Here is a 17,941-nt window from a genome sequence, read left to right on the forward strand (position 1 = left end):
TGCCTTCTCAGGAAACCTACACTATTGGTTCTCTCTTCCCCTGGGTATTCATCTCTTCTCAGATCTTTCCTTTGGGCTTCTAAAAATGCTTTAGTATTTGTCATATTAAAAAAAAATCCTTCCCTAATACCCTTTATCTATCACCATTTTTTTTGATTTCTCTGAAGAGCTGTCTATGCTGTTTCCATTCTCAGGGCAGTCTGGCTTTCATTCCTTATCATTCCAGGTCATCAGTGATTTGTTAAGTCATTGAATTCCATGGCCTTTTTGCAGGCATCACACTGACCTTCCAGCAGCATTTAACTCTGATGGCCACTCCCCTTTCCTTCTTCATTCTTTTCTCTTGGGTTAGGTAATACTAGTCTTCTGGTTTTTCACCTACTTTCTGGCTACTCCTTTTCTGTCTTTATAGATACATTCCCTTACCTGTTTAGCATCCTTAAGAGTTCTTTAAGGCTGGGCTCTAGGTCTATTTCTGTTTTTTCCCTACTCTTTCCAAGTGATTAAATCCAGGCCCATGGCTTCAACGATCACCTAAAAATAGATGAATCCCAAACTGGTATCTACAGTGCAAATCTCTCCTCTGAGCTCCAAGACCCGTATGTCCATCTGCCCCCATCTCCACTTCCCACCTGCCACTCACCCCTCACTATAACATGGTTTCTTTCTCACCAGTTCACACATGCTTTAATACTGCCAAATCCAGTGAACACTGCATGTTTCTTGTCTTCCTTAATCTCTTCTCCCTGTGGCATGGGACACTGCCAGACATTTTTCTACTTGAAAATTCCCCTTCCTTTGTCAGCTGAGGAGCATTCTCTTTCAATCACCTTCAATGTCTCTTCCTCTTTACCTGCCTTTTGGGATTCTGGTTTCTAAAAGCTGAGTAAACATAAAGCAGTGACTTATTAAGTAAAGGCAAACAGACGCCATCGTAGGAGAAGCTGGCAAGATGGAAATGAAGCAGCAGCTCAAGGATGTCGTCCAGACGAATTCTGGTTCTCATGGAACAAGAGTGGTGAACCATGATTTGGTCTTCTTTGGGGGTAAAATAAAAGCATGGTGCTAGTGAAGGCAGAAACAAATATCATTCATCCACTTTCAAAATTCCCAAAAGATAAGTATCAAAAGTTTAATTTCTCAAAAGTAATAGCTATTTTGTAAAGTTAATAAACACACTTAGCTTCATACTTGAGTGATGTTGATATTTATTGACATCAATGCAAAACAAGCTAAGTTGCTATTTAACAGGAACAAATATTGGTGCAGTTTCCTTCCTGGAGAGGGTAGGCACTCAGCTCATGAGACCTAAAGTCAAACAAAGACTGGATTGTCAAGAACCAACTAAGGGTTAAACTTTACAAATATAAAAATTACTAAAGGCAAAAGATGTTTAAAAAAATTTTTTTACACTAATCTCATGTAAGCAAACAAAGAACTAAACTGAAAGTGAAAGTTGCTGAGTTGTTTCCGACTCTTTGCAACTCCATGGACTACATAGTCCATGGAATTCTCCAGGCCAGAATACTGGAGTGGGTAGCTGTTCCCAAACTAATCCTAAAACTTTAGGACATAAGATATCGACATGACATGACTATTTAAATTTCTGCATAAGTGAAAATGTGTTATATCCTTCACTGTACTTGTATTACAATTACATGCTTCTTGCTTCTACACTACACAAAGTCAACAGTTATCACCAACAATGACTAAACTAGATCTGAACGAGACTTCACAGTGACTCTGCTCCATTGAAATTTAAGAAAATTCAATCCAGGATTAACAAAACCTTTTGATTTTAAAGCCAGTTCTTCTATCTTCTTCTCGTGTCATACCTAAATAAGTCCTCTCGTGATACTTCTTGCCTGCAAACTGCAATGCATGTCCTCTCCCCCTCAGCTTTGTCTGACACTTTAAATTTGTAGGAACTGCATAAAAAATGAAAATTGTACTTCCAATCTGAACCTGCAATCGGGTTCCTGCTTTAACGCAAAACATACTCCTCTGCAGTGTACCCCACCAGCACAGCGACCCCCTTTCTCTCTCTCTCTATTCCTTTGCCCTGAAGGCACTTCTGGATTGCTTAATTCGTGCTCTTTGGCTGCCTAGACAGTCAGGACACCTAAGGCCATTTGGACCTATCACTCCTCGCTTCCTTCTTTTCTATGGCTAATACCACTTTCCTGCTTTTTTTCTATGGCTGAATCTCCGGACTTGGTGCTGTCATCAGGGGGACAGAGTCGATTTCGGCTTCGAGCTCCTGGCTGGTAAAGCTGCATCGCTGGGCGATCCTAAAGTAAAATGAAATGCTCATGTTACAAAACTGCTACTAAGCATGTCCAGGGGAATATATATACCAGTGAGAGCCCACACGAGATCAAAATTTGAGGGCACGGTACATGACAGTAAGTGTTGATGGTTACTTGGCTTCAAACTGCCTGCTTCCTTTCCCCCACCTACAAAGAAAAACAACTATTTCACAACTATTTATTTTTATAAATAAAAAACAACTATTTATAAGCAATAGTTATCAAGTATTATTTTATATGCCCAGGGTAAATTTTGATAAGTTTACTGCCTAATTTTCTTTACTATCTGAAGATGTACTGAATCAGCTTGAATAGTTTTTATTTTGAAACCGTGATTGTTGTCGATCTCTCCTCCCCATCAGTAAATGGATTTTAAGATGCACCACCATTTAAGAAAATTTTAGGAGTGAAAACAATAATAAAGAATGCCAATTCTTAATAATGCAAAGTCCCTGAAGTTATGAGCTCAGACACTAGTAACTTAGCACAAATATGACTCTTAATTCAGATTTGACAAGGTGACAACCCAGCTTGAGACTCTCTAGGTAACACTTTACATCTCAGGTTCCTAAATAGGCCTCAATATCATCACCAGGTACCTCTCAGTTCAAGTAATGTGTTTGGTTTATCACAATATGACCCTGGAAAACTTAAATGTATAGGCCCTTTTTTTTTCTAATTCAACAAAAGACAACATGAGCCTTCCCTGTCCCTTCTCCCTGACATATGAAAGAGCCTTAAAGCATTATTCTCAAGTGAGTAATTCCAGCAAAACATTTTACTGTTTTAACAAGATGAAACATTAAAACAGATGAGACTGCCACATAGTATTTGGAGAAACCGATGATGGGGCTGCCAGTGTGCAAAGATGGTACAAGTTAAACATCAACAAGGGCAATAACTGATAATAACAAGTTGGAGTTCACCAAGTATTTCTAAATTCACAAGTTATTTAAAGACTAAGCAGAACAAAACTCATTGATAGCCCCTACAAGTTGCTGGGACCCCAACTCATTACTCTGAATACTGTAAATAAAGGGAATGGATCAAGTGCTATTTTTGCCTTTCCTGTGTGAACTGAATTTCAAGACTAACCAAATAGTTGATAAGGGAAAACAACTCTGTGGAAGAATTTCAGATCATAAATGCAACAGGAAAGGCAGAATTTGTATATATATATATATCAACATTTTCCAATCTCTCCCTATGAAATAATGAATCTAAACAACATAGTTAGGAGAAAGGCTGATAAAAAATTTTATATGGATCAGGCTTACAATACCTGAGCTAACTGATCAGCTATTTTTCCAACTTTTTAATCTCAAAAAATTTTAAATCTATAAAAATTTTGCCAAACTTGTACAACGAATACCTAATACCCTCCTCCTAGATTCATGATGACTAACATTTTGTCAAAAATGCCTTTGCTGTCTCTAGTGTGTATGCAGGCACACACATACATAGATACATTATTATTTTTGCAGAACCACTGGAGAATAAGTGCTTGTGTATCAGCTTGTGTATCCTCAGAGCAAGGACATCCTATCGCATAACCATAATACCATTATTATTGATCATATGATTCTTCATTGGTAATACTTCAGCTTGTGTATCCTAAGAGCAAGAACATCTTATCACATAACCACAGTACCATTACTATTGGTCAATCTTAACATCACAATAAATGGATACCAAGACATTGTATGCTTCCTGATACAATGCAATAGGAACTGCACACCACCACGTATCAAGTATTCTTGCCAACAATTGGGTCTGAATATATTAAGGCCTTTAGATGAGGGGGCCACCCACCTCTTTCTGTGAAAAAAGTTTGACTGGCTCTCAGCCATGCTTATTCTTTTACATGCTGTTTATGCCTACTTTCCTACAAAGCTTACTGGTTTTGACAGAGACCACATGGCCCACAAAAGCCTAAAATATTTACCATCTGGCCCTTGAACGAAAAAAATTTTCTGACCCTGCTCTAGATATGACTACTGGTTTTCAAGGAAACATAGAAGGTAGAGGAACATGTTCAATGTTACTACAAGGATATAATTAGCCACTCTGGACTATTAGATGCTCTAGAGGGCAAACTGGCTTCTGCAACAAAGAAATGGTAGAAAACAAAAGGAGGAGGAATTATTTAGATTAAAAGAGACTTAAGGGAACATTTCAAGCAAATACAACTTGTGGACCTTGTTTAGAGCCTATAAAAAAGATGTTAATGAAAAGAGATGTTAATGAGACAATTGGGAAAATCTATACACTGGGTAGATAGGATGCTAAGAGTTATTGTCAGAAATTCTTCTTCTGTCTGATGTGAAAATGCTATTAGAGTTATTTTATTAAGAAAAATAATATTAGGGTTATTTTATTAAGAAAAAACCCTGGCAATCCAATGGTTAAGACTCCACACTGCCACTGTAGAGGGCATGGGTTTCATCCCTGGTTGGGGAACTAAGATCCCATATCCCATTTGCCTCACAGTGTGACCAAACTTTTTTTAAAAAAAGTCTTTACTCTTAATACTGACATATTTAAAGAAGAAATCATCTGTCTAGGTTTTGCTTGAAAATAATCCCATAGGAGTAAGATGGGGTAGAGTAGCAAGAAGATTGGCCATAAGGTGATAACTGCCAAAGCTGGGTGATAAGTACATCCTACTACTCCTCTGTTCTATTTTTTTGTATGTTTGAAAAGTACTGCTGCTGCTGCTGCTAATTTGCTTCAGTCGCGTCCGACTCTGTGTGACCCCATAGATGGCAGCCCACGAGGCTCCCCTGTCCCTGGGATTCTCCAGGCAAGAACACTGGAGTGGGTTGCCATTTCCTTCTCCAATGCATGAAAATGAAAACTGAAAGTGAAGTCGCTCAGTCATATCCAACTCATAGTGACCCCATGGACTGCAGCCTACCAGCCTCCTTCGTCCATGGGATTCTCCAGGCAAGAGTACTGGAGTGGGTTGCCATTGCCTTCTCCATTGAAAAGTACACACAAACTTTAATAAAAGGACTCCACCAAGACTGAAAAAAGGTACAGATAAAGTTCCCCTAAAATTCTGTAACAATGAGCTAGCCCTCTCCTTTATACTTGCAGGAAAAGACAAAGAAAATCCTCATGAAAAGAAGTTTAATGAAATGCAGCACCTTGTTTCTTATGCGATCTCTCTTAACCACTTCTTCTTTCTTTTCAGTTTTTTCTGAGCTGCCTACTGGCTCTGTACTTTCAGGCTTCTTTCCTTTATCCCGAAGTGTTTCTTTCTCCTTCTTCATTTCTTCTTCCTTTCTCTTGAAAGCCTTCTCTTTCTCATAGCGCTCCTTCTGCCTGCGGCGCTCTTCTTCCTGCCGCTTCAGCCTCTCTCTCTCCCGCAGGATGCGCTCTTGGTCTCGATCATAATCCCGCTCCCTCTCCCTGTATTCTCTGCCACTCTCATCTTCAGGTCTGCACGAAAAACAAATCTGAGAATGCACCCTTGAAGCTCTTCTAATCACAAGGAACACTCTGATCCTGCCTTGGCCACTCCAACGAGGCTGAACTTTCGGAGCAGCATTGAAAAAAAAACCAACTACTATTTTGAAAAGCAATCTGGAAAAAAACCCCAAAAGTCATTCAACCAGACTAAGATACTAAAATACTTGAAACCTGTCCTCCTCATCCCCATGCCCCTCATAAAACCCAGTATCTTGATTCAGGTACAAGTCCAGAATGCAGCAGTAAAACTAGCAGCCAGAAACAGGTCGAAAACAAATGTACCCAAGAGCCCTCGACTACCGACCTCTTAGGCTTTTCATCTTTAAATTCACCCTCAGAACGCTTGGGCAATGTACAACTTTGCCCACTGGCTCTTTCATCACTCAGATTCTCTTTGTCCAATTTCTTGAGCTTTTCTCTTTTGTCCAATTCTTTTTCATCTCCTTTTTCTGGCTTCTTGAGCAGCTTTAAAGAGAACAAACTTAGGTTTATTTTGAAGGATGGGATTGTCTTCTGATTCTCGCAAAGAAAACAATATACTAAATATTTTCAATGCAGGCTACTGAAGGCCCCGTCTCTGCAGTACTCAAACTTTCAGGTGAACAAACAGTGCACAAAGAGCAGTAATATGCTAGAAGGGTGCTATTAATGTGAAAGTGTTACGCACTCCAGTGAAGTGGTTTAATCACTTTGTGGCAATAGGATCAAGACTCCTTTGGCTTTAAATGGGTCAACCTTTGAGTAGATCAACCCTTACTTTCAAGTATGCCTTCTGTAGCAAGCCAGCATGTCGGTATAACTTGATAGGAAAATACGGTACAAATTTAAAATGCTAGCCAGGTCATTATTGCTGGACTATTTTTACACAGTTATTAGAACAACAAATACCTTGTCACCAAAGGAGAGATCCATTGCAGGAATAATTTTGCCTTGAGTCTGAGAGTAGCTACATACTTATGACGGTACAATCATACTATCATTAGAGATGAAAAGCAATAATTATTTGGCATTTGATTTAAAAATCCAAATATCTCATACAACAGAACTGTGAAGTTTCATCTCTGCTGAATAGGAACTCTGTTCAATGTCATATGTATATATGACAGAATGCAATTCTAAAAAAAGTGGTTTATAAAGTTCACATTGTTAACAGAAGTTTATTATGCCGCTTCTACAAATCTCTCTAGAATATACCCCCAAGTGTTGGATATTCAGAGAGATTTTTAGGAATTTCAAGTCTCAGAGTAAAGGCATCATACAGAGTTTCATCTCAGTGTGAAGGCATCATACAAGCCACGAAGCTAAAGGCAAAGCACCGCGCATGAAGTATTAAGCATGAAGTATTTCAGCACACAGACAGCCACTGAAAACAGTGAGTCCAGAGTGGACACTACAGAGGCACCAGTGCAAAGTGAGGATAACATGTGCAGGTTTCATTGCAAGTGTTCTTATTTCTCTAATGAACATCTTCGTCAGGAGCCAAGATGTTCATTATTCTAATAAGACTATTAACGAACGTCTCTAGCATAGCCGGCTTGAACTTCTGCCTTGCTGACAGAAATAGCAAGTCAGGTTGCTTGTAGCAGGGCGGACACAGAGATCGATAGAAGGAATTAAGACGAGAACCTCCCCACCCTGCCACCGCCAAGCCCCTTATCACCAATGAGTCCTGGAGAGCCTCGGGGTGCCCTAGCGACTTGACCGGCTGAATTCTGAGGAGGTAAAAGGAGACTCAGCCATCATCTCTGTGAGATTTTCTCTGACTTTCTCTGCCATATTATGTACAAGTACTTCCCTGGGCAGTTCGCTGGAGCAAGGGCTGCCCAAGCCAGGCCCCTGGAAGGGAAGCAGCTAGGCTGGGGTCTTTCCACAGGTTTTCCTCTTCCTACAATGCAGTGTGTTAATCAGAATCTGCTGCTCACAGATTCCCAGGTAGATCCAAGAAGGTAACGTGGGGAATCATGTGAGAGGGGAGAGGATGTATATTCCAAAAGCTCCCACAAGGCAGCCAGGTATGAGAGCTGTATGAAGGAAGGGGAAAGAGCTCTTAAGGCATGGCTATCCTCTCAGTGCACATTGTTGAAGCTTCTGGGTACACAGCAGAGCATCAGGAAATAAATCATCTGGGTTTCTTTCTAAATCAGGAATTTAAAACGGTTCAGCTTTTAAGACTCAAGTCAGCCTGAGGGCATTTTCTACAGGTAACACTACCACCGCCACCAAAGGACTTATTAACTAAGACCTGTGTGTGTGTGACATGATACTAGGTGCTCTGTATCATGTACTTGGTCCTTACATTTTTCTGATTCACAGCTTGTAACAGAAACCTGTGTACCTGAAGACAGTGGAAAACAAACAGATGAGGCAACTTCATGTATCAAATATGAAGGAAAAGCTGAATAAAACCCATAATTCATGCCAGCCAGCCCTAAGCCCTTATATATGAACTGAGAGAATAATAATCCAAAATTGAACATTTTCAATGATTATAAATAACACTGCACTAAAGAAATCCCATGTAAACTACTTAATCTTTTAAATTATCTTAAATTAAGAGTAATACATGAATATTACAGGAAAGATTCACTCCCTCCCAAAAAAGACAATAACAAAACTAAAATAGTTTACACCAATACAAGATGCATGCATATTTGAAGAAGTAGATATAGTACATGCGATTTTCAGCAACATGCAGTCAGTTTAACTTATGTTCATACCTTAATCTTTGGTTCATCCTTTAATTTGTCCCTTTCTGGAACTCTGTCTATCTTCTTTAGCTTTTCTATATCTTTCCGTTTTCGTTTCTCTTCTTCTTTCCACTTTCTCCTCTCTTCTTCTCTTTGTCTTTTTCTTTCTATTTCTCGCCGCCTCCTTTCTTCTCTCTTTTCTTCTCTCATCCTCTGCAAAGAAACACCAACAAAGTCTTCAGACAAGGTAATTACCACCAAAAACATAGTTCAGAAAGTACGGTGGGCACCCACTTAACTGTATCATCTTTCCTTCCCACTTTCCACTTCCTTAACCCCCTCCCGACTCCATTCAGAATATGAGAGAGAAAAAGGCCACAGCCTGCTCATACCAGACTCCCACTGCTGCCTTGCTACAGTATCCAAAGGCTTTCAGGAAATCAAGAATGCCACTGGAACAAGCTAAGGACCCCCTAGCTCTGCAGAGTGAATCTATGGTCCAACAACCAGAGTGAAGGAGCAGGCCAGAGAGTGAGGCCAATGAGCCAAATATTTAAAGAACAGTGGCAGAGAAAGCAGCTATCCCTGCTGTACGATCCCAATGCTCTTAAATTTACAGAATGCGAACCAATGAAATAGAAGTATTATGAGAACCAGAAAAACAAAAGGTTTACCTGCTTGTTTTTCAGGAAGCTCAAAAGTGGAGTTGTCTTTTTAGCTACACAAATGTAAACAGATTATTAATAATACTTAATCAAACCCTAGAAAGGAGTCCATTTTCTGACATTCCCTGCCAACCACCCGAGGTGGGAAAACTATACCCCTCAAACAGTAAGTTCACAACTATCTTATTGGAAAGAAGTTTTACAATAGTCTATTTAAATTCTGAAGGTTTAAAATATTAAAAGTTAAGAAATTTAAATTAAAACAATAAAACAATTTTTAAAAAGAGCAATTCCTGGTGTCAATGAGAATAAAATGTGAAGGACATTCTCTTGTTTTACAGATGGGAGTATAAATCTGTTCAACCAGGAAGAAACTGGGATAAGGGGCTAAAAATATCTAATACTTTTGACCCCATAATTCCACTTCTGGGAATTTATTCTATGAAAACTATCAGAGGTGGGCTTATACTATGAAAGTGAGAGTTGCTCAGTCGTGTCTGACTCTTTGCAACCCCATGGACTATATAGTCCATGGAATTCTCCAGGCCAGAATACTGGGGTGGGTAGCCTTTCCCTCCTCCAGGGGATCTTCCCAATCCAGGGATCAACCCCAGGTCTCCTGCATTGTGGGTGGATTCTTTACCAGCTGAGCCACCAGGGAAGCATCCATTAATAAAAACCAAGTTTTAAAAGAATATTTAATTCATTTTTCAATATTCTGAACAATGCTATCTAATCTTACAGCTAGCTTTTTGAAAAGCATACTTCCTTTGGAGAAATTCCTAGGAGTGGAAATGCTGTGCAGGTTGGAGGCTATGCTTATGTTTAGAGCTGATGCAGTAGTGACCACTTAATACCAAAACCAACATCCAAGCTAGAATTTCTCAAGAGGTTTTCAATTCTGCAGTAACCAATTTCATTTTTTTTAATATTTTCAAGTCAAATTTTTTTTTTACGAATATGCACTTAGTAGAAAACATCAACTGATCTTCAAAGACTCATTAACATCTTAAGGTCCCATATAGCTCTTCAAAGTTTTATACTAACATTTGTGTGGCACTAAATAAGTCAGAGGGGGCTTCCCAGGTGGCTCTACTGGTAAAGAACCCACCTGCCAATGCAAGAGATGTAAGAGACCCAGGTTCTATCCCTGGGTGGGGAAGATCCCCTGGAGGGCATGGCAACCCACTCCAATATTCTTGCCTGGAGAATCGCATGGACAGAGGAGCCTGGCAGGCTATAGTCCATGTGGTCACAAAGAGTTAGACACGACTAAAGTGACTTAGCACACATGCAAATAAGTCAGAGAATATTTCCCATCTTATTGATGGATTCTTATAATCCTGTGAGTCAGCTATTATCTGCACTTTATAGTAGAACGAACAGTCTCAGAGAAGTTAGTGCCTTTACTATGGTCACATAGCTAGCAAATGACGGAAGTGGGAGTCTGACAGGTCTTCTGATGAAAAAACCATAATGCTTAATTCCTTTTGCCCACTTACCTATTAGTTCTCTATTTTTTGCTTCTATTTCCTCTAGCAGTGTCTCTGGAGTAGATGTCATTTTCTCATTATCTGCAGCATAGCTCTCCAAAAATTTTCTATATTCTGGATCTAAATAATTATTTAAGTAAATAGAAAATATAGCAGACTTTAAACAAAATAAGAAATATTATCCAGGATATTTACTTATCAAAGAAGATAATTTTCTGCTTCATGGAAGATTGAAAATAAACCCAACTATACCCATAAGATAGACTATTTGGGGCTTTATTGGTCACTTACTCTGAGAACTCCTATTAGATATACCGACAGAGTCAGGCAAAGTGAGACACCATACATTGTAACACAACCTCCAAGGATGTTAAGTAGTTTGCTTTTAAAAACCACCACTCCTATTAATCCAGAGTCATACTTATGGGAGAACTGCAAGCTATAGCTATGGGACCCTCAGAGAATATCATGTAGAGCATGTAAGCAGTTCCTACATGGGTACACCTCACTTTAAAGAAACTCAGAATATGAAAATTGGCTGTTCTAAACAGATAAATGAGGGGGGATGTCCTGGATGTGGCACTAGAGGTGATGGTAATATCTGGAATTCTTTCCTAGATGCCTCTGACATCAGAAGGGGTAGCACATCTGAGTCATATTGTATGTGGAGAATGCACTGTGGAGCATGTCACCTGATCTAGTCTTCAATATCTGAGTGTCTGATATAGTCAATAAGCAACTGTGTGTTGAGTCTTGCCTGTGTTTTCTTTATAAAATACACATTATAGTAATAAATAATAATGGAAACAAAACTAGGTAATTCTGAAATACCAATCTGATATAAAATATTATGGCTAAGTCCTTAACCAACACAACCACATTACAGAGATCTCAAAACCTGGATCCAGTTTACCATAAATGGCAATTATTTGTTTTTTAGTTCTAGTATTTCAGTTCAATGTGTGCAGTTAACTGCATATTCAAAGCCTAGAAACAGGATTGGCCACTTCAGTTACTTTATGTTGTTACTCAAGCACAGAAACTTTTCCATCACAGTTCTCAATGATAACTCTTTCTCTTTACATAAATGGAAACCAAAAGTCAAATAAATAATCATAAAAATGGTAAGGGGCCTTAAGGAGTTGTACTTTGAAACATCTGACTTTTTCCATTGTCTTCTAATGAATATACCTAAGGTGATTTACTACTCAACAGTCAACAATATATTGTTTAATGGTGAAGGAATGAAAAGTCATTAGCCAAAGAGAGTGATAACTAGAGGAAACCCATCTCCATTCTAACAAGCAAAGCTTTCATTAGTGAATTACATTTCTCATGAACTTTATTTCATATGTTTTCTTAATTTAAAAGACTGGAGTCCACTCAATTCCCACACAGGTAATATATTCTTTTAAAAATCTATGGCCCTACTATATAGCACAGGGAACTCTATTCAATATTTGGTAATAATCCATATGGGAAAAGAATCTGAAAAAGAATGGATATATGTATAACTGAATCACTTTAACACAACATTGTAAATCAATTATTGAAGATTAAATTAAAAAACACATGGCATTAGCGCATTAAGTAACTAGAGCTATACTATACCATCATCGATAGTTCCAACTTTAGTATCTCTTTTCTTAGTCTTCTTTTTTGCAGCTTTTTGAAAAGGTGCAAATTCTACGATGGCAGGATATTCCTGACCTGTTTAGAAAAAATAGCACACTTGCTAAAAGAAAGAAAATGTCAAAAATGGATACAAGAGACTCAACCTCCTGCTCTCTAGGCTTCCTTTGATGACAGTGATCTGAATAGGGTCTCCCAAAAGGCATAAATCTCATTGGCACAACTAAAATCAACATGGTACCAAAGCAGTCCCCAATTCATACCGAAAAAACAGCAAAAATATATGGGAGGGAATTAAAATATTCATTTAAATTCAACCTCTAAACTCTGATATTGTGATATGTGGGGGGAAAAAATCTACAAACTAATTTTCATTTAAAAAATATATCAAAGGGAATCCTTGGTGGTCCAGTGCTTAATACTTGGCACTTTCACTTCAGGGTCCAGATTGGATTCCTGGTGGGGGAACTAAGATCCTGCAAACTGCATGGCACAGCCAAAAAGCAAACAAACAAAAAACAAAACAAGATCACAATACTGACTATACAGGGGTATAAATATGTCAAAAGTCACCAAATGCACATGTAAAATGGATGCATTTTAAAATAAAAATGATACCTTAATTGATTTTTTTACAAAACCAGAAATCTCTACAATAAGTAAGGCTAGAGATAGAAGGTAGGTTAGTGCTTGTCTAGAGATGGAGTGTAACAATTAATGGGTACATGGTGTGATGAATGTGTTCTAAAATTAGACTGTAGTGATAGCTGCACAACTTTGTGAATATACTAAAAAAACACTGAACTGTAACTATTTAAAAGGGTGAATTTTATGGCATGTTCATTATATCTCAGTAAAGCTGTTATTAAAAAATACAGCAGGAGACACCAAAAGCACAGGCAACAAAAGGGAAAAACAGATAAACTGTGCTGCATCAAAATTAAGAACTTCTGTGCATCTAGGGACACAATCAACAGAGTGAAAAGGAAGCCTACAGAACTAGAGAAAATATTTTCAAATCATATATCTGATAAGGGGTCAATATACAAAATATGTAAAGAACTGTAACTCAACAACAACAAAAACCCCAAATAATCTGATTTTTAAATGTTCAAAGGACTTGAATAGGCATTTCTCCAGAGATGATATATAAATGGCCATAAGCAAATGAAAAGATGCTGTGTGCTTAAGAATGTGAAGAGATTAAAATATTACCTCACTAATCATTAGGGAAATGCAAATCAAAACCACAACGCAATATCACCTTATACCTGTCAGAATGATTACTATTAAAGGGGGAAAAAACCCCAGAAAATAGCAAGTGTTGGCAAGGACATGGAGAATTAGAACCCTCAGGCATTACTGGTGGGAATATAAAATGGTGCAGGCACTATGGCAAACAGTATGGTGGTTCCTCAAAGAATTAAAAATAGAATTACCACATGACCCAGCAATTCCACTTTTGGTATATATTCAAAAGAAGTGAAAGCAGAAACTTGAACAGATGTTTGTACATTTCCAGCAGCAGCATTCACAATAGCCAAACGTTTCTCAAAGGATGAAAGGATAAAGAAAATGAAGTATATACATACAATGGAAAAGGAAATTCTGACACATGCTACAACATGGATTAACCTTGAGGACAATATGCTAATTAAGCCAGTCACTAAAAGTCAAATACTATTATTCCATTTAAATGAGACACCTAGAATGGTCAACTTAATAAGAATACTGGTTCAAAGAGGCAGAATGTATCAACAGCTTGCTGTCAGAGGCTTGGGGCAGAGAGAAATGAGGAGTTGTTTAATGGGCAGAGTTTCAGTCTTACAAGATGAAGAAGTTCTAGAGATTAGTTGCAGAACAATGTGAATGTACTCAGCACTACTGAACTGCACACTTAAAAATGGTTAAGATGATAAATTTTATTTATGTGTATTTTACCACAATTTTTAATAATGTCAAAAAAACAGAAAAAGCAATGAGATAATGATCATACTATAACATGGATGAATCTTGAAAACATGCTAAGTAAAAGAGGTAGTCACAAAAGGCCATATATGATATGATTTAGTTCATATGAAATGTTCAGAATAAGGAAATCCATAGTTAGTAGATTAGCCGTTGCCAGGGGCTGGGGGAGAGGAGAATGGGAGATGACTGCTAATGAATACAGGATTCTTTTTGAAGTGATGAAAACATTCTGGAATTACCCAGTGGTGATAGTTGTAAACCTTTGTGAATATACTAAAAACCACTGAATTTTATGGTATGAGTTATATCTCAATAGTAAACATAAGCCAGGATAAATTACTAGAACTGACCATTAGATATCACAAAGCAGTCACAGAGGAAACAAGATTTTAGAAATCCTAGTGAGTGCAGAATCATATTACCTTAATAACTGATATACCTGAAAAGGAATAGATAAACCAGACCGAAGCAAAAGGAAATTGTGGAATACAGGCAAAAAAAAAAAAAAAGAAAAGAAAAAAGAAGTGAGGCCAAACAATGGGGGATGCTATCTACCTGACTAAGGAATATGGACTTTTTTCCCACAACTGCTGTCTTAAGTCACTATATTCAAAAAGATTATTTTCATGGCAAAGTAAGGCTAAATTATACAGAAAATGGAAAATTCTATAAGTTTAGAGAGAGTGGTTGTCTAAGCATTAGGTGATGAGGACATGTGAAAGTATTAGTAAGTCTAACGTCCTCAGTCTAGATGAACAAGATATTAAAAAGCAATAAATTGACAAAATCCATCACTTGTTTAAATGTAAGGGATAAAGAGAGGAAAAAGTTAAACACAACTCAGATTTTCAGGAAACCACTTGCTATCTACTGGAATAAATTTGTGGAGCAGAAAAGTAGCTGGTTTGGGGGGATTAATAAAAACTGGACAAACATAGTAGCAATTCTTCAACTTTTACTGGCATATTCCCTGACAAAGATTTCATTTTTTACCAACTCTGAAGTAATACTGAAAAAATATAATCTAACAAAAACACACATCATTCAATATTGTGAAGCCAAAAGAAAAGTAGCAAACTTAGTAGCAAAAGTAGCAAGGCTTGGACATTCTCTGGCTAAACGTTGCAAGCAACAGATAATAAAATGAGGGTTAATGCAGAAGTTTGTCTTCCCTATAAACTCCTGGATAGGAAGTGGGAAATCATCAAACTCAATGGTTTAATTACATACAACTTAGAATGTTAAACAGTACTCCAACTGGCAACTATTGACATAAAGGATCTGAATTAAATAAGTATTGGTCCTTGAAGCAAGATGAGAAGTAAATATTTAAAACTTGTCATACAAGTTTAAAGAGTCACTTGTCAGTATCACTTAAAACTAGTAAATACTCAAGACAACAGATCACCTAAAACAGGGCAAAAGAACTGTCACAGGAGGAGAAAACAGTGGCAATTTCCTTCGGTTGACAAACTACAGAAATAATAGGTTAATACAAATACCTGTAAAAAGTCATACTATCTTTTTATAAGGCTGTCATAAGCTTATCAAATGCGTAAAACTCTTTAAATGTTGCTCATCTTATCACTCAGGATTTTAGAAACACTATGAAGGCATCAAGAGAACAGGGATACACTGTCTTAAACATACAAATGACAAACTCCCCTTCAGTTAAAAGGACTCACCTTTATTGTCAAGGAATACATAACCATCAAAACGATCCCTGAACAAAATAATGTCCTCTTGGTTTTTAAAGTTGATGTATGCTCTTGCATACATATGAGGATACAAACTGCAGGGAGGAAAGCAATTATGTGAATGTGCTTGCAGGTGTCTGGCTGAATTACAAGTATGCATATATTAAAAAGGCTCAAAAATCAAACAGAAATCATGAGTAGGATTAAAAAAAAGAATGAAAGAAACCTTTTTCATTTACCCCTCCCTCTTATTTTACCTAGTATCATTAGAAAAAAACTCAAAATAATCATGCTCAGGCATAGGCTGAAGATGTTCCTGAAGCTGCTCCTTGGTCAAAGTGGGCGGTAATCTCCGAATTACCACCTTAAGAAATGAATAAGGAAAATAAAATTAGTACAAATCAATTTTCTGTCATACCTGAATCACTGTCCCTGAAGAAAGTTGGCCTTTAAAAGATGAGATCACTTCTAAAAACCCAAGAGAATGTTCAGAACGCTCAGAACGATTAGTCAAACGTAACAGTAACATAGTTAAAAACAAACAAACAAACTCTCGGAAACGAGAACTGCCTGGAGCAAGGAAATCTTAGGTTCTGTTAACCCGAAGCCCCACAGTTTACTAGGTTTTCGCCTCATTTTCTGTCACCCATTTTTCAGTAGTGGTTAAGAAATTTGTAAACCAACCCTGGTCTTTTGTGGGTGCCAGGAATTCTTGATTGATAAAGTCCTTATTCAGTCAGCATAAAGAATTCAAAATTCTAAGAAATACCCTCAATTCCCTCATTGCTCCCCAAACAGAATGTACCCGATTTGGCCCAAGACCATTAATAGCCGCCACCCACCCATTCCCTCAACTAACCTCCGTTAATATTCCTACCACGTACTACTCCCGCTGGTGATAGCACCTTCCTGTTTAATAATTCCCCCTCAATTCCTCATCCTTTGCGCTATCGCCCCCCCTCCCATCATCATCTCACGGCTCTGACCTAAACCCTTCTAGTCAGGGAATCCCCCCGCCCTCCCTCACTCCCATCCCGGGGCTCTGCCGGGAAGGGAACCCCCATTTTGGGAGAGTGGATGAGACAGGGTGATGGGATTTTCACTCAAGTGAAGAAACAGAGGAAGAGATTGGGAGAGGAAGAGGGCAGCCCCATTCCCAACCATCTTTCTCGGGTGGTGGAACCGTCCCGCCCTCTCCTGGGCCAACAGCCGGCCAGACACCTTGCTCAACGCCTCTTTCTTCTCCTTGTTCCGATCCTGCTTATCTTCCCCTTTGGTGCTGTCTCCCGAAGCCCCACCGCCGCTGCCTGTAGCACCTGGGGGAGTCAAGAGGGTTACTCGCTTCTCCTTAGGCCTATGCTCCTTCTCCTCCTTCATGGCCACAGCTTCGCTCCTCACCGCGGTAGCTCGGCCTAAACGCCGCTACGCCGGGCACCTACGCCTCCCGGCCCGCTCAGGGCAGAGCTCCGCCCCCAACAAGCTCTCCTAGTGACAAGCCGACCCCAACGCTCCATTGGGCCCTGCCAGGATCTCGCGAGACTTCAGGGCATCCGGCTTCCTTCGCTGGAAAGGTTGTAACACCTGGTTTTAGCCTCCCTCCCGCGGAATCCCCGCATCGCCCAATCCCCTCGCGGCCCAGACTCCCTCGGGGCAGTTCATTAGCATATCCGCCATCTTGGTTAGGACGAGTATTTCACGGACTACAAATCCCGGCATCCAAAGCGGGTGCCCGCTTCTGGCTGAGTTCTGGAGTCGTAGTATTTCAGGTTCCCTGTTTATAAGTAAATGGAATGTTTAATCTTGAAAGGTTAATGTTTTTCAGATCAAAAGATACATTCTGTGGGCTTCGTTTTCCAGAGATAAAACCGATGTTATCCAAAGTTTACCTCACTAGGGGAACGACTTGTATTTTCTATTATTGGTTGTAAAGTGAGGTTTCCGAACCTTTAGAATTTCTTTTCCTTATATTTTTTAGGATTCAGACACTTAATGCACAAAACACTGACATTTAAA

At 38.8% G+C, this 17,941-nt stretch overlaps 1 protein-coding gene across 2 annotated transcripts; it reads right to left on the reverse strand.

Annotated features, from left to right (window-relative positions):
- Nucleotides 1-1,188: 1,188 nt before the first annotated feature.
- Nucleotides 1,189-17,458, reverse strand: UPF3B (UPF3B regulator of nonsense mediated mRNA decay). 2 transcript variants are annotated; one of them, XM_040265156.1, is made up of 11 exons: nt 17,150-17,458; nt 16,186-16,292; nt 15,917-16,023; nt 12,240-12,338; nt 10,638-10,748; nt 9,145-9,188; nt 8,501-8,683; nt 8,080-8,118; nt 6,088-6,248; nt 5,459-5,753; nt 1,189-2,291 (listed from the first exon to the last, which is right to left on the reverse strand). In XM_040265156.1, exons 1-11 carry the CDS (start codon nt 17,303-17,305, stop codon nt 2,142-2,144), a joined length of 1,452 nt encoding a protein of 483 aa, XP_040121090.1. In that variant the 5' UTR covers nt 17,306-17,458; the 3' UTR covers nt 1,189-2,141. The 2 variants fall into 2 exon arrangements, with proteins under 2 accessions (XP_040121090.1, XP_040121091.1); XM_040265157.1 differs by lacking the exon at nt 8,080-8,118.
- Nucleotides 17,459-17,941: the final 483 nt, after the last annotated feature.

The sequence above is a fragment of the Oryx dammah genome, unplaced genomic scaffold, assembly GCF_014754425.2.
Source record: "Oryx dammah isolate SB20612 unplaced genomic scaffold, SCBI_Odam_1.1 HiC_scaffold_23, whole genome shotgun sequence".
Taxonomy (NCBI): Eukaryota; Metazoa; Chordata; class Mammalia; order Artiodactyla; family Bovidae; genus Oryx; species Oryx dammah.

Excerpts from the sequence above, each read along its gene's own strand:
- UPF3B (XM_040265156.1), bottom strand. The coding sequence starts at position 17,305 with ATGAAGGAGGAGAAGGAGCATAGGCCTAAGGAGAAGCGAGTAACCCTC. Across the intron at positions 8,684-9,144 it reads GCTTCCTGAAAAACAAGCAG|AGGATGAGAGAAGAAAAGAG; the intron begins GTAAACCTTTTG and ends GTTTCTTTGCAG. Across the intron at positions 6,249-8,079 it reads AAGCTGTGAATCAGAAAAAT|CTGCTCAAGAAGCCAGAAAA; the intron begins GTAAGGACCAAG and ends TTCTCTTTAAAG.